The sequence below is a fragment of the Giraffa tippelskirchi genome, chromosome 5 (assembly GCF_054371585.1).
Source record: "Giraffa tippelskirchi isolate mGirTip1 chromosome 5, T2T-mGirTip1v1.2.pri, whole genome shotgun sequence".
Classification (NCBI taxonomy): Eukaryota; Metazoa; Chordata; class Mammalia; order Artiodactyla; family Giraffidae; genus Giraffa; species Giraffa tippelskirchi.
In genome coordinates, this window is record NC_137279.1 from 130,218,570 (window position 1) to 130,235,000 (window position 16,431).

General features: G+C 44.9%; 2 protein-coding genes and 1 long non-coding RNA gene across 11 annotated transcripts in view; 1 reads left to right on the forward strand and 2 right to left on the reverse strand.

Annotated features, from left to right (window-relative positions):
* Positions 1-317: 317 nt before the first annotated feature.
* Positions 318-4,286, reverse strand: LOC145504959 (uncharacterized). The gene is made up of 2 exons (XM_081486506.1): positions 1,107-4,286; positions 318-564 (listed from the first exon to the last, which is right to left on the reverse strand). Exon 1 carries the CDS (start codon positions 1,746-1,748, stop codon positions 1,239-1,241), a length of 510 nt encoding a protein of 169 aa, XP_081342632.1. The 5' UTR covers positions 1,749-4,286; the 3' UTR covers positions 318-564; positions 1,107-1,238.
* LOC145504962 (uncharacterized) overlaps positions 1,040-16,431 on the forward strand; it is a 60,444-nt gene continuing 45,052 nt past the window's right edge. The window contains exons 1-5 of one of the 2 annotated variants that reach the window (XR_014052658.1): positions 9,338-9,420; positions 11,205-11,323; positions 12,341-12,399; positions 14,302-14,372; positions 15,276-15,589. This is a non-coding gene — a long non-coding RNA (uncharacterized LOC145504962). Of the gene's footprint in view, positions 1,190-9,337; positions 9,421-11,204; positions 11,324-12,340; positions 12,400-14,301; positions 14,373-15,275; positions 15,590-16,431 lie in introns of those variants that run through there. The other variant, XR_014052659.1, reaches the window with a different exon arrangement.
* Positions 9,404-15,864, reverse strand: LOC145504961 (uncharacterized). 8 transcript variants are annotated; one of them, XR_014052653.1, is made up of 5 exons: positions 15,158-15,451; positions 12,362-12,464; positions 10,720-10,941; positions 10,000-10,093; positions 9,404-9,568 (listed from the first exon to the last, which is right to left on the reverse strand). XR_014052653.1 is itself a non-coding variant. In XM_081486508.1 (4 exons), the coding sequence occupies exons 1-3, from the start codon at positions 14,828-14,830 to the stop codon at positions 10,031-10,033; spliced, it is 411 nt and encodes a 136-aa protein (XP_081342634.1). In that variant the 5' UTR covers positions 14,831-15,436; the 3' UTR covers positions 9,412-9,568; positions 10,000-10,030. The 8 variants fall into 8 exon arrangements, 2 of the variants coding, with proteins under 2 accessions (XP_081342635.1, XP_081342634.1); XR_014052652.1 differs by lacking the exon at positions 10,000-10,093 and having other exon boundaries at positions 15,158-15,864; XR_014052656.1 differs by lacking the exon at positions 12,362-12,464 and having other exon boundaries at positions 15,158-15,414.

Consider the following 16,431-nt stretch of genomic DNA (forward strand, 5'->3'; position numbering starts at 1 on the left):
CGGAAGTTCTGAATGTATTCATCTATTCATATACATCACTGGGGATGACCAGGAGGAAAATAACAATGTCTCCATGGCTTGATCCAGTCAAGACAGCCTACCAGACCGAGTGAGAATTTCTTAAGACTTTCTCAGAACTTAGTGCCATCTCATTTATGAATGATGGAAGTGTTCTGGCCGAGATTCCGATTCAGGATACAGAGTTGTTTGTATCACCCTGGCATAAACTCTACAGTATATAACACCTAAATAACAGAGAGAGGAGGGCAACACCCTGAGATTTGAGGAAGAAAAGAGACAAGTCTAGAATGCGGACATTTTGCTAGAAATTTAGAAGGAAAGAGTAAGACATTATTTTCCAGAATGGTACTGAAAACAGGGAAAAACGGAGTGTGCGATCCTCATGCTTGAACTGTATCTCACAATAAGAAACCATCCCCTCTTGGGGCTTCGAGTCTCCCTGTTGCTCGCAGGGACGCTGCTCCGCGGTCACGGGCGCAGCCAGAACTGGCGCTGAGCTCTCGCCCTCACTGCACTTTCCAGATGCCAGGAGGAAACATCACCCTTGTAGGAGGGTGGGAGAGGTAATTGTCAAAAGGACGCCCCCCCCATCCCTCAATGTTGGAGCGTCTTTCCCGCTCTTTTTGAAGAAGCGCGTTTATGACTGATCGCTCAACACCTTGTTGGTTCTGATTGCAGAAAACACACCTTATAAATATACGATAACCATCCTGTAATAGAGAGTGTGACAATTTACTTCACAGTGCGTTTCGGGCTGCTAATTGATCGTTTCAGTCCAGGGACGATAGCCATCAAAAGGATATCACAGCTCATTTTGGTGGAAGGATTTCCACGTCGCCTCGCGTTAGTCAGAGAGCCGATTGCTCCCGGCGGGCAGGGAGGAGGGGAGGGAATCCGTCCGGGAAAGGAGTGGAGGGGAGGAGTGGGGGGAGCGGGACAGGTCAGGGCCGAAGGGCCTGTTGGGCGGGCCCGGCGGGACGGGGCGGGGGCGATGGGCGGGGCCGACGGCGGCGCGCACGCGGCGGCTGCAGCTCCGCTGCCGGACGGTAGAGGCCTCCCTTCCGAGGCGGCGGCGCGGATGTTACCTGCTGGCTCTCGGCACCCCGGCGCGAGCCCGCGCGTCTTTCCCGGTGAGGTCCCTACGCGGCGCGGCCCGGCCAGGCCCAGTGTGAGTATTCCCCACGCCCTCTCCTCCTCCCGCAGGCTGCATCGCCCGTTCATCTGAAGTGAGAGTCTCCGTCGGGCAGAGGGGCCGGGGTGCTTGCGTGAGCTGCATCTCTCCTCCCGCTGGAGGCTTCCTGTCGGTGGGGTTCCCCGCGGGAGCGGACGCGGTAACGTGGACCGCTGCCCTCTGGGCTCACGGAACAGGAGTAGCGAGGCGGGGAGGCGCCGCGGCGCCGTCGGGGGCTTTGTGTGTAGTTGGGGCCCACGGCTCCGGTAGCTCTGGTTCTCACGCTGCAGTTGGGGAGGGGCGCGTGCGGAGCGTCTCGGCCTCGGAGGGAGCCTCGCCCACCAGCACCCGCAGAAGAGGGCGAGGAGGGGACTGGCGAGTCGGCGCCGGGAGGTCGCGAGGGCGGCGGGTCACGCGCCGTGGAAGGCGGCGAGAGCGCGGCTGGAAAACTCTGCCCCGGACGCGGAGGCCACGCCGAGCCGACCGGCCCTGGACCCAGCTCCGTCGGATCAGCTTCTCCAGCCCGCCCCGCAGGCCGCCGCGCCCTCGTTTCCATTTCGTTTCCCGCAAAGTGTGTGCCGTCGCGTGGTGGTCATGGAGAAGGGAAATCCTATTCCTACATAGGATTCTGCTTTGAAAAAAGAGTATTTTCCTATTCCTGTCGCAAACACTTGCCAGTCTGGCCTTCCCCACCCCCGCCCACGAGACCTCTGGGCAACTTTCATTTTCTTCCTAAATTAAGTTAGTCCGTAAGGAAGATTGAGGCCCTTTGCTCACGTGTAGCAGACTCCACCCTCTACCCCCCACCCCCCAATTCGTGCGCTCAAAGTCTCTTCGTTTTTTAGTCTTCTGTCACGCTAATAAATTTTGTCAATCTAGGGCACGGATGGGTCCATGCAGGCGATTTTGACAGCAGTCATCATACCAAGCTATTATGAAGTGTGATGTCAGTTTGGAGGACGGATAATATATGTCAGTTCTTGACACGCTTATCTTACAAGGAAACATCTGAGACCATTACTAAGAGGCATTTTAATTCACACACCAAAAATATTTTGTGTTTGGTTGACATCTTTCAAAATGCTGAAAGTAGCATTTATCATTTTGTAGGTATTTATCAATGTATTCACAAAAGCCCCCATAGTAAGGAGGAGGGTTTTGTCTTAATCCTGTTCTAGCACATAAACCAAGGAACAGAGATGTTATGTGTCCTACCCGATAAATAGTCCTTATAATCCAGTGATAGAGCTGTATTTATGAGACCAAGCATCTTCTAAAACTGGAATAATGGAAAAGGGAAGAAACTGGTTATGTTTATATCTCTGTTGTGAGATAATTGTCTGCTAGCTTAAATGAGAAACCTTATGCTTTTAGCACAAGTGCTGTGTGAAATGATCCATTTATCTCAGGTATGGAAGTCAGGTAAATTTTCTTTAAAACCCAGTCTTAATTATTACTTCAAAAGTATGGCTTGGGTCCTAATGAATGAATTCTGAAATCTAAAGTGATCCAAATCTAAGCAGATGCTTTAGGCTTGATGTTATGTAATAGTCAGCAACTTTATTTACATGGACCAAATCCCATGGGAGTTAGTTTTATAATGAACTCTGCTTGTGTTCACCCAAGATATGGTTTTCTTTTCCTCAATTCATTAATTCAGTAACTATTCATTATACCTATAACCTGTCAACTTCACTTTGCCATTGAACATGATCCCTATAGGCATTTAATGCATAATTGTTGAAATGTAACTGAAATGTGGAAAATATGTATATCTTCTTCAGGCTCAAGAGATATTACTATAAAAGAGTTAAAAACCTGTGGCCTTTCATTCATATGAAAAATTGTATTGACTACTCTCAAGTAGTAAATTAAAAGAAGAAAAATTAGAAATCAGAAAGTTTTTTCCAGTCTGTGCCCTATTCACAATGCTGTGTTTTTTTTTCTCCTTAAGATTTTCAAAACAAAGTTTAAAGGACCTGCATGATTGAATGGGTTTATGATCTTTTAATAATTTTAGAATATGTAACTTTCCTTAAAAATGCTTAATTTTTATGATGATATGCTGAACTGGCTCATGCTATGTGAGTGAAGCACTCTGTTTTTAGTTAAAATCAAAACTGTATATCCTGTTGCCTTCTAACCTGAAGTAAGAATTACCTGCCGTTAAGCAAACAAACACATGCCAAGTGTTTACACCTGTTTAAAGTTCATTTTCATTGGCTTGATAAAAATGGAAAAACATATCCAATATGTTTATCTCAATTATTTGTAGTTTCATCCCAAACAATATGAGGTCCTTGAATATCAAAGATATTTTTGTGTGACATCTGTCAGATGCGCCTAAAGAGTGTAAAATTTTGTTAAGTGCAATAATGAAAAATGTTAAGGCGAATTTTATCCTTAACGCTAATATTGTGCTGTAGGGCTTAAACTGAATAAAAGATATGACTGTAAACTAATACAGTCCACTGTATCAGAACTTACACATATATTTTAGTGTCCTTATCTAACTAGTCATCTTGGAAGTCTGTCACTTAGTGAAATGATGCTTCCATTGTTGCCACTGTTGACACTTCATTCTGAAGCTCTTCATTTGGGCACCCTTCAGAACCCACAGCACATCTTGTTAAAAGTTTTGGAAGTGGTAAGTCATCATCCTTTAAAGCCTTTCTGTGCCCTGAAGAGTTGGGTGATCAAGTCAGTGAATATAATTGGAAGTCAAAACAATTGGAAAGACTATTAGATGTCTTTCTTGAGTAGTTTTTAAACTAATTCTAAAGTCATTATATAAATGTAGTTTGAACATTGGTAGCACCACTGGAATAAAAGTAGCTGCCAAGGGAAAGCTCTGAGAAAACTGTACATTTGGAGCTTACAGCATCTCTTTGATTATCAATGAATTATTACTCTTAACAATCACATACATCTCTAGTACAATGGAATGCAGTATGAGTAGTAGTAATGTTAGGCGCTCAGTCGTGTCTGACTTTGCAGTCCCACAGACTGTAGCCTGCCAGGTTTCTCTGTCCATGGGATCCTCCAGACAAGAATGCTGGAGTGGTTTGCCGTTCCCTTCTCCAGAGGATCGTCCCAACCCAAGAACTGAACCCAGCTCTTCTGCATTGCAGGCAGATTCTTGACCATCTGAGCTACAGGGAAATCCATTGGAATCTAGTATAGAGATACCTTATTTCAGAAAGCTTTATTGTTAAGAATTTGATCTAGATTTTATAAGAGTTCAATTTTGCTGCTATGATTATAGAAGCTGTTAAATTCTGGAATCTGGGATTCGGTAGGAAAAATCCAAGATGGGCTAAAATCATCTGGGCTTCCCAGGTGGCACTAATGCTAAAGAACCTGCCTGCCAGTGCAGGTGTAAGAGACATGGGTTTGATCCCTGGGTTGGGAAAATCCCCTGGAGTAGGACATGGCAACCCACTCCAGTCTTCTTGCCTGGAGGATCCCATGGATAGAGGAACCTGGCAGGCTACAGTTCATAGAGTTGCACAGAGTCAGACACAACTGAAGCAACTTAGCATTACACACATGCATATACTTCTCTAGATTTGATGCCCCACATTCCTTGAAATATAGGACTCACACTCAGTTAAGAAATCAGACTTAACCTGTATTCTATTTAGTAAGCAAGGCATTTACCACAATCAAAAAAAAAAAAACCTCAGTGATCCTTCAACTGTAGGTGAAGTCTAACTTGTAGGTTGAAACATTTGTCATTTTTAAGTAGATGGTTGTGAATAGAGACCCAAAGTATGTATACACACACACACACACACACATATGTAGTGGAACCACTGTGCGCTGCTGTAAGCTAACAATATGCTATGTGCTGTGCAAAATACAGAATCATGAAACTCCTTACTCTGAATTTAAATTCTTATGATAGTCAAGACCAGAATATGGGAGATGGGGTAGAAAGACACTCAAGGAAAAGAGAGGGGGAGATGGAAAGAGGTGGGTCATGGGACTTTTGAATCATAATTAGTTGAATTCACTTAAGAGACGTGCTTTCCAAAAACCACTGGCAAATGATTTAAAATCTGAGGAAGTAATTCAAATTCAACACCAGCTGAGAACCAAGAAAAGCAGAAAGAATGTAATTAGGTGAGTAGGAATTTTTCTAAGAATTCAGATCTAATATCTTTAGTATTATATAGAGGGCCACAGGATCATTAGTGATTAGCAGGGATCCAGACTGTAATGATCAGGAGAGATCAAGACCAGAGGACAAAGATGAAAGAGTCCTCCTGCTTAAACTGAATGTTGCAAATGCTGATACAACTTACAGAGAGAAGGTCAGCCAGCAGACAAAGAAATAGGGAAACAGTGCCAAATCGTCAAATATGTTCCTCTCTTTCACCCCAGAGTTCGATTGGATATGGGGATTAACCAAGCTTGAGCTGAGACAAAAAGAATATCCTTATTTCAGCCATTTATAAGATCTGGAACTTTTGAGTTTTGTCTGCTTTGATGAGTTTGGTTATTGCTTAGAAATTAGGGAAGGGGACCTGCTGGGCTCTGGATATCAGAGATATACCCAACTAAAAGGTCAGTAAACAAGGTGGAGAGATCCAGTTCTGGATTTTTTCTGGGGAAAAGACTGTCTACTAGTAGACAAAACAACTCCTAAATTTTATGTTACAAGTACCAAGAAGTATCAGGTACCCAGAAAATCCTCAAAATATTCTGTAGATTTAAAGAACCATCCAGATATTTCTTAATTTGAATCTAAATGTTAAATTTTGTATATAGTGTTTATAGTTTCAGGATTGGGGTGGAGGACTCTTTGTATGGCCAGGTAGTTATTTTTAAAACAGGCTGGTTAGTATAGCTTGAGGCCCATCTCTTTCAGATAGAGAGGTTACTGGTTTTAGATTTGTAGAATTCACGTGAATCAAGAATATAGAAATGACAGGAAATCTCCCTGAGAATTGGGAAATACCATATGGTGGAAAATATCCTGGACTAGGAGTAGGGACTAGGTTTATCATGTACCAGTTATGTTACTTGAGGCAAATTTTCATTTTCTCATAGGCAAAATGTATGTAGTACATTTATTTCAAGGGTGGTTTTGAGCCTTATCTGAGATGAAGTAAATAGAAGGACTGGGGTTATTAAATGCTGTGCGTGTGCAAGCTTTTGTGTGCCACCACATGGGTTTTGTAGGTCAAGGTAAGGGTTGTAGCTGCTGAGCTGTCCAGATACTTAAAACCAAAATGTAAGTGAAGATGGAAACCTATCTTTGGGAATTTAGGAGAACAGACTAGTTTTCACATGAATACTAGAGAACAGTAAATCATAGTCATTATTCCCCCTTTTCTCAAATTTATAGGAAGTACCCTGTTGCCTTTGTAAGAGGTTTTTTTGTTTGACCTGTTGGAAATAAAGAAACTTGTTAGCTTGCTTGATGCTATCAAGTCCAGATCTTCAGCACTGGCAGTGAAGCCACAGTTTCCATGTGGAGAAGAGTAGCCAGGCGTCCAGACGTTGATGCTTGTACTCTCAGAAGTTCTTTTCTTAAAGAGTTTATGAATCCCTGTTGCCACCTACATGTCTTAGAAGAAAGCAAGCAAGAAACTAGATGGAATACCACGTATTGGTCAGCTGTGAATACTTTTTGCAATTGTTATTTTTCCCACAGCAGCAGGCCATTAGAAAAGTTCACTCTTTGATTTTCTCCTGTGTCTTTAAAAGGTAGAAGGTTGCTTGGGACAGGGTAGCCTGCCTCATGGGGTCGCAAAGAGGCAGACGTGAGGGAGCACACACACACATCTCAGCGAAACACCAATACAGATACAGACAGTGGTGTCACTGGCTCCCATGAACCGGTGGTGGGGGGTGGGGTATGGTTCCTAGAGAGGAGGGGATTATAGAAGGGGTGGCTTGGGATGGATACACTCATTCTTTCTTCTGTTGAGTTTCAGAGTCTACCCTATTAAAGAGGAAAACAGTGCCCTTACCTTAAGACATGGTTAGAGGGTATTTTCTAGAGGTTTATTGAGTATCCTCCACACATCGACACTTCATTAATTCATGTTGTGTGAAACAAAATGTGTTTGAGCCACTACAATGTATTGGTTAAGGAAAAGGAACATTTGATTCAGATGGCTGTGTTTGAATATCAGATCTGCTACTTCTTGCTAAGCGGCTTAGGCAAGTTTCTTAATCTCTGAGCCCTGAGCACCAGTTTGTGTGCAAAAGGACAATAATAACAGTGTCTACTTTTTAGGATTATTGTGCGTGAAGGTGCTCAGCAAATGGAAGCTATATCATTAGGCTCTGGAGAGTGAGGAAGAGAAAGAAATATAAGGCAAATTCCCCTCTTCAGGGAGCTTACAGTGTGGTTGGAAGGGACTGAGTAAATGAAAACTAACATAACAGTACAGGGCAGAGAATAGGAGTACCAGGTAAAAGCTGCAGATAATGAAGGGTTCAGCAGGCTGCCAAGGACTAGGATGATAGTGAAAGATTTCAAGATAGAGGTGGAAATTTCTCTCTGGGGTTTGTAGGCAGGGGTGAGAGTATGTCAAATGGAAAGTAAACCAGTTTTTAAGCCAGAACAGAGAAGCATAAGAATCCTATCTCTGCTGAGATCTTGGTTGGACAACTACCTTAATTTCTTTAGTCTCAGTTTCTCCAGTCCTAAAATGGGTATAATCATATCTCATTAAATTGAAGGGAAATGAGATAATGTTTGTAAGGCCTAACATGGTGCTTGCCACCTCACAAGTATTCAATAAAATGAAGATAATTCATGTGGTGTTTTCAGGGAACAACAGGGGATCTGTCTTCCTGAAGAGCTGTCTTGCTGGTGTAGGCAGGCTAGTAGTGGAAAACAAGCCAGAAAGGCACTAAGTCAGTTAGTGCCTATGGGCAGAGTGGAGAGGAGGCTTAAAAAGGCTGATTTAAGGAGCTGGGTGGGGTGGTTATATGCTGTCGGCATTCTTGAGGCTTTTTGAGTGCCGTGGGGGTTTAGGAGAAATTAATCTCAAGGCACTCTGAAGGCTGTTTTGGAGGAAGGAAGAAACGCACGCATGTGTAAACTAGTAAGGGTCTAGATTAGGATAGTGATATGGTTATTAGTGGCTTCCCTGATGGCTCAGTGGTAAAGAATTGCCTACCAATGTAGGAGACTCAGGTTACCTCTGGGTGGGAAAGATCCCCTGGAGAAGGAAATGGCTTCCCACTCCAGTATTCCTGCCTGGGAAATCCCATAGACAGAGGAGCCTGGCAGGCTACAGTCCATAGCGTCACAAAAGGGTTGGACATGACTTAGTGACTAAACAACAACAAAGGTTATTAGACCAGGTTGATGTGGTCTCTTTAAAGTTTCTTTTGTAAAAGGAGATTAGAGTTCAACAGTTTTCCAGAATAAAATCAGTATAGGTCCACAGCTTTGGAAAATAGAACTCACTCAATATCCAGAGACTGTAGAAGGTAGGAAGTAACTTTAATGCTAAATAAACGCTAGAACTTACTTCAGCTTATGAAATAGTCCTTTTTAAAGAAACTTTCCTTTTCCTGTTAATGCACGTAAGTGTGTGCCTATCACTGGGTTTCAGGAAAACACAGTGTAGATCATTTATAATTGTTTGGAGTTTGAGGTTAGGGTTGAGTACCAAGTAGCATTGGGTCAAATGGGGAGGAGGCTGCGGCAAAGTGGTAATTTGATGACTTTATTTATTTGGTGACAGTGTGACTTGGATGAGAAAATACTGTCTTCTCCCTGGGGTTTAGAAGTGATTTAATTAAAAACACAAACCTAGGAAATGGTTTTGGATGCTAGGGAATTCATTTATGTTGTCTTTCTCACCACTCTTTTCTGTCCCTAGTAGTTTTGTAATGGGAGAACATATAATGGATAATTGTATTTCTAAAGAAAGTCACACTGATTATATGAAACCCATTTTTAAAATGTGAGGAAATTGAAACTGTTCAGTGGTAGACCTTAAACATTTTATGTAGGAAAGGATGACTGACCTCTGCTGGTTTCCGGAATTTTGCTGTTCTCTCATTTGGCTGTAAGGGCAACCTGCTGCTTATAACTCTGGGGTATCTGGGGTGTCACAATAGTTAACTGTGACTATGCACTGCTTCCTTCAGAAGGAGGGTGCACATGTAAGAGGACTGGGTGCAGTGGTTGGTAGTGAAAGGCAGGCCTTGTGAGGTTAGAGGCAGAGCAAGCTGTCCTGATGTTCTGAGCAGAGGCATGGAGTTTATTTCATTTCTCATCTCCCGAGTTTACTGAAATCTGCTGTGATAGGAGGGGGTAGAAAGAAAGCATGATGCGGTCAGGTTATTAAGATGCCAACATGCAGATTATATCTGGCTCTTGACACTCCTTTTCACTCCATCCTGGAAACAGAAGGCTATATAAGAAACCTGTTCCAAAAGAAGGAAGGGGAGAAAGCAAAAGACATCTTCCTACTTTTTAATGAAAGAGTTTTTGAGTATATATTAATTTTGGATTTCTGGTGTCCATTTTACCCTAAATAGACCATCCAAAGAAGCTCCTGGCTGAAACCCTGGCTAGGGGCCTCAGATCAGGGGCAGGTGGCCTTGGGCAGGGAGTCTTCAGGGTGCTCCTGGCATTAATTTTGCTGAAAAGAGCCTCACAAGAGACCCAGTCTCCCCTCCTGCGTGAATGGGAGGCATTGGGCCTTGGAGAGGGCCTCCATGCAAATTTCAGTCTTGCCCCCTCCTCCAACCCCTCTGTCTTCTGCTCTTGCAGTGGGACCTCTCTTTCTCCCTCTTCCCTCTTTTTTTCAATTAAGTGAATTAATTACCAGGCATTTAACTTTTTGCCAGACTCTTTCATTATGCCTGGAGTTGTTGCTGAGCGGCAAAGGAAGTAATAACATTCGCAGTGAGGGGCAAATCCTGTTAATGAACAAATTAAAGTTCAAACAGTGATTCAAGTTCACAACCTCTCTGTGGCTCTTCTCTTTAATAAGAGTTATACATGTTACTTTCCTCGCTCTTTTCTCCCTTTTATTACTTTTTAAGCTTTTCATCAACACTGCTGGGGCATATTTGAGGCTCCCAACCTTTCAGCCCTGACAAGGACTCGAGCAGTTATAATCCCGTCTTAATTTGGCAACTTTTGTAAAACACATAAAGGGCCCAGGGTCACCTTTGGTCGCCAGAGCCCTGGGTGACCCTCTAGCTTTCACCCCCACCAGGGCTTCATGGGCCACTTCTCTGGATCTGGTTTTCTTTCCTCTCTCGCACTTAGAATCTGACTCAACTTCCCACCCCGAGGCACAGCCTGCAGGTAGAGCCAGTGAGTGTCCCCAGCCCTTGCCACTCTCGGTTCCCTCTGCAGTCAGCCTCTGCACGCCACCCGCCACCCCGGACAAAGGGGAGGTGGTAAGGAGGGGGAGGAGCCTCTGGACTAAAAACTGAGAACCTCTACAGAGAAAGGAGTTTGGGGTAGGAAGGATGCCTGACCCCCTCCCCACCACCACTGTCACCAAACGCTGCTCGCCTGGCTGAGGGGACCTTGCCTGAAATGGCGCAGGAAGGCCCCAGGCCCCTTGCCCTTTGATGGATTGGCCAGGGCCTGACAGGAAGCGGGAAGGAGCCAGGGAGGCATTAGGTGCCCGCCTACTTCTTCCCGCTCTGTTTTTCCAAAATGTGAATTTCGTGGGGGTCTTCTCCACATTCGTGCTTGGCTTCTCACCACCATCCTGAGCGTAGCTTGATATAATCACCATGACAACTGCAATCTAGGAGCATACACATAATAGAGATGAAATAGACAAAAGATTAGCATGCCATGAAAAGTACAATAAGTTTCTTATTTAGCATTTAGATAACTATCTTTCCTTCGGAGCAAGCTTCAAAGTTGAAGCCAGTTTAGACCAAGAGGATTAATTCTTTCTCCCACATGCTTCATTGAATCTCTCATTACCAAACTTTGTCTGTATTGATGTAAGATTTGATTGAAGATTAGAGCATTTAGCAAATCTTGCTTTTCTGCATGTATCAGGTCCTTTCAAGCAGGGATCGCAGTGCCCAGTGGTCAATACCCTTACTTTTATCCAGTGTCTGCTTCATTTAAACTTAATCAACTCCATCAATGAACTGGAACAGGGAAACGTCCCTGCGGTAAGAATGTTGTGCTTTTGTGGGATAATTCTTTGCTCTTTCCCGATCCGTTGGCGTTAAACCTAAGATTGCACTATGATGAACTTTTTTTTTTTAATCAATATGATAATGACAATTGGGCCTGAATGCTCTGGTAGGACTTAGAGTAGAGCAGGATCTGGCCTCCATTACTAAAACAACTTCTGGTCTTGCGATAGTCTGCCACCTTTTGTGTGGCTTTAATACCTTTTCTTCCCTGACATTGAATATTGCTCAAGCTGGAAAATGATGCATCTTTGTAGGGAAGGCTCGTATGTCACAGCCAGAAAGTGAAGCAGACCGATTGGTTGTGTGAATTATCTGACTTGCTGCAGTGAATTATTTGCACTGTTTCCCTACCTAGTCAACAAGTTCCTGAGGTATAGTAGAGATCAATCAAAACTGACAGCCTGCGTGTGAAGGCTTTACTGTGTAAATCTGGCGCACTCATCCTGGCCATGCCGGCCCTGGCATCTGTATATCATTTTTATACTGCTACCAGTAGAGCAATTTCAAAAGTATTTGCAAGGAAAATGCGTGTCCCCATCTGTTCCTGGAAGCATAAATGTGCCACCTTCGGAGGGTTTTCACTGGTAATCATATCTTTAATGATCAACAGACTAGTGATATATACTTTTCCATAAAATGGGGTTTTCTTCACTTTATTGTGATTGGCTAGAATAAATAGCTTTTCCATATGTTAGAGAGATAAAATATAAGATTAGCAGAGGTCGTTTGTTGGATAGTAAACAAAAGAAACAATTCATTCCAAATAATCTTTGAAAAGAAGCAATGACAAAGTTAAGTTGCAATAACAGAGCATCTGGGGCCCCACATCAGAAAACAGACCTTGTTCCTCCTTGGAAAAGGAGCCGTTTAAGAGCAGAAGCTCAGAGTCTTCTAGAGGACTCTGGTGGCTTATTCTCAGAGGCGGGGAGGGAATGATCAGGGTAAGGAGGAGAAGCTAACTAATACTTACTTGTTTATTTCTGTTTTAAGGTTGTATCTCCTTTTCCTTACCTGCTATTTGCCTGCCCTCACTGAAGCAAGCGACCTGGGTAAGTTGATGGGTGATGTGTTCAGAAAGCAGGAAAGTGCCACCCTGCTGAATTTCTCTTCAGGCCTACAGGGGATGAGGATTGTTCGTGTACTTGAACACTTGGCTTCCTCCTTGGGAGATTCACTTCTCCCATAGAAAAGGGTGACCTTGGAAGGTGGGCAGATTGCTGGCCTTTGAAATTCCAAAGCCATACAGAAGACACCTCAAGATTGCCAAAGCTGCCAGAAATACTCCTCCCCCGCCTCCCCCTCAGGAAGTGTTCTTAGTAATCAATCCCACCTGTATAGGTTACAATCTGAAGATACAGTCAGGCCCTAACCACTATCTCCCTTACCCACATACATACATTCATACAGGTATTCTCCACTCGGAGCCCAAGAGCACTGCCCCACCCCCAACCTTCCCCCCCCCCCCCCGCCCAGATGCAGATAGTCCTAGTCTTTGGCAAAATTTGGAAGCGTCTCCTCCAGTTCTCTGCCCAGAAGTTTCTACTGCCTGCTCAGGAATCTAATTCTATTGTTTGCAGAATTCAGAGAGAACCTCCTATTTTTCGAAAGACTGATGTTAGTTGTAGGATACCTGAATCTAAACGATGTCTATGTCTTCAGCCTTTGAGCTCCTAGAAAATAGGTGTAGAACTATTGAGACCTGTTTTCTACAAGTCAAGTATTGAGAATGAGAAGTTGAGGTGGAGGGGATGTTCTCTCTATACATTGAGACCAGGACCAGTTAGCACATTAACCTTAAACTGGTTCTTTACTCTTTACAGTTATGTATTGTTACTGACCTTTTGCTCCTGGGGAGAATGGGAGAAAAGCTGTATCTTTTCTGTATATCTTACCCCTTATCTCCTGTTCCATAGAAATTTTTGCTCTCTGCAAATGCCTACTTCTCTCACTGCAGCAGTAGTGTGTGGGTATTAGTTTCAAAGTGGGAAATGTTGTTTTCAGGCTGATCCCAAGGAGAAAGTCTCTCTTAAGAGCATCTTAAATCCAACTTGTGTTAATTTCCTCATCCCAGTGAAATTTGGGAACAATGACAGGACAATAGAAAAACAGCTTACCCCAAACCTATGACCAAAGGAAAATGGAAAATCCACTGTCAAAAGGTTTTCTTTTCAAATTTCTCCTTAATTTTAGAAACACAGTCTTACAGGCTGCATGTAGACAGTCATAGGCTATATAAAAGATCTACAAATTGATCACACTTTGCCTACTCTGAAGTCAGATTTACTATAGTATTGCAGTTAAGATTAAAAGGGAAGTTACATGTGTGGTTTCCACATTGCATGTGATACACTGCAGATCCTCAGTGAATTTGCTTGCCACAAGGAAATCCTGGCACGAGTAGTATATGAGGCATATTTTACACTCAATTTAGAAAATTGTACTTCCTGATTTCTGGGAGTTTGAAACCCATTTTGCATTGAATTTCTAGGTTTTCATAAAATGAAAAAATAAACCTCACCAACTGATTTTCTGTGCAAGAAATAAATGTGATGTTTGCTCCTTCTCTTGTCCAGGAGGACAGAGCTGTCAGTTGGGCAATTTCACACTCCAAACTTGTGTACCCAGGAGTCCTGTCTAACCCACAAGACTCTGCCAGGAACACTGCCATCCACCCCAGAGTAGAAGACATCTTCAGGGGCTCATGTTGGTTGAGGCTCTGAATCATAGAACTGCAGGCATCTAGAGTTTTCCTAAACCTGGATTGGAGAGCCATTTGCAGCATATAGTTCTGTGCTGCTTCAAAGCCACAGACCTTGTACACATGCACATTTGTAGCAGAAGTGGAAGTCTTGGCAACTATTGAACAAAGATTTTAAAATTTAAAAACAAACATACCACATTCAGGGTGAAAATTACCCGCACTGACAATGCTGTCTCTTTTCCTTCCACAGTCTCACTGCCACCAGGCAGCCTGGTGTTTCACAGAAAATATTCTTAATTACAGACGAGCTACTGGGTGCCTGTATGTAACAATCTTTTTTGTTAATCAGTTTTATGAAAACAAAAAAGCTCTCCCACCTTAGAAGAAAATATTGAACCTAAAACTTTCAGACATTTGAAAACATATGAGTATATTCTGCCTCCTGATTATAAAAATGCTCAAAATGCTCAAGTATATAATAGTAATTGCTTTTTTAGATGCACCTTAACAAGACAGAGATGGGCAGGCAGTATAGTATTTTGGAAAGAAATTCAGTTTTTTAGAATAAGTTATTTCTTAAATGACTTAAGACAATGAACTTTCAAAATTTTGATTAACAATCCTTAGGTTTAAATTACCAATAAAATAATTACCTGAATCTTAAAAATGCCAAAGTATGTAAAGTTATCAGAAAATGAAAATTTGGGGGGAAACTGAAGTTTTTTGTTCTCCTCCACTCTAAACAGCATTGTGGTAATACTTTTATTGGGGATTTTCATCTTCTTCAGAAGGAAATAGCAGGAAAACAGCTTGTATAGTTAATAACCTCAGTCTAAAGACTGTACTTCCAGGCAGAATTTTTAGTTACCCCGGTCTGTGACCCCTGTTAAAGGATGTGTTTTTTTTGGGGGTGAGAACAACTAGGTTAAGATCTGGAGAAGACGCTGACTTTTCCCTATGGGGGAAGGGCGGAGAGAAAGGAAGCAAAAATAGTTTTACTGGGCAGCCAAAGGACTGCTTTCAGGCACCAACGAGGAAGGGAAATTTGGATTTCTAGGCAATCTTCTTCTGTCACCCCATCTGATACCAGTCTTGGAGCACGTCACCTGGGAGCGGGGTGCGGGTGGTCCCTATCTGATCCCGGTCTCTGCTGCCTCGGCTCAGTCGACTTTCGCCCAAAGACTTAAGGTAGTCTTACTGGGTTCCCCTCCCCCACCCAAACAGACGCCGAGGGACGCGACAGCTGTTACAAGGAGCCCTCTGGTCACCCGGGAGCGGGACGATGCCGGCGCTCGGAGAGTTCAGGAGCCAGGGGTAGGCGCCTTCCACCCGCCGAGCCGTTGGACTAAGGGGCAAGTCAGCCGGAGAGTTCTCGGCCTTGGCCCCCGGGCACGTGACCCGGGCAGCGACCGCGCGCCGCCCGTGGCTGACGCCAGACCTGCCGCGCCTCAGCCCGACGCCTCCCGGCGAGCCTGGAGCGACGGCCAGACCCCGGGACACCTGCCCAGGCGGGGTCGGATCGCCTCTCTGCACGGGAGGTGGGCTTGAGAGCGCAGGCGGGTCGCCAGCGACCACTAGCCGCTGGTTAAGCTCGAGGCAGACGGTGGGAAGTGGGTCAAATACGACCTGCGCCCCACTTGCCCGCCACCGGCCCCTTCTCCGTCCCGGGAGAACTGCTTTGCGGGCGCAAGCGCGGGGCCTGAGAGCCCCGGGCGACCTGGGGGTCGGGGGAGGTCTGACTGCCGTCAGGGCCTTGCCAGTGAGAGCGGGACGGGAGCCTCCGCGGCGGCCAGCGGCTCTCCCTCAGACACCTGTCCCCAGACGCTGCCGACGAACGTCCTCGAGCCGGGAGCCGCGGCTCCTTGCGAGTGCGCGCGCTGCTGACCCGGGCTGGGGGCTGCTCCTCGCCTGCACCTAGGCCGCTCGCCCGGGCTCGCGGGTCCCTAGGGCAGGGCCAGGCTAGTGCCCGGGACCTCTCTGGCCCGCCCCTTCTGCCTCTCCCTCCCACCCTCGCCCGACTCAGTTGGAAGGTGTGCGAGTCCCTTCCCGGGCCGCGGCCTTCGCGGACGGCCGTGGACGCCCCCTCGAGTGGGCCCGGCTCGGACTCGGCCCTGGGGCTTCTGCGGCCGAGAGCTGCGAGGTGAGGCCTTTACTGCTCTCGGCGCCGGCTCCTCGCCTCGCTCGAAAGCCCGTATGAGTAATAGTCAGCTGTTTTTGTCACTTTCTTAAGATGCATCATCTCTAGTCCCTCGTTTCATTACGAAAAATCCCAGAGAAACCACCCGGCAGGATCAATCAGACGCAGGCAGCCAGACAGTTTTCTTGTACTTTATTAAAGTGTAATCAAACATCGGTTAAGTGGAAAATAAATATCCAGATC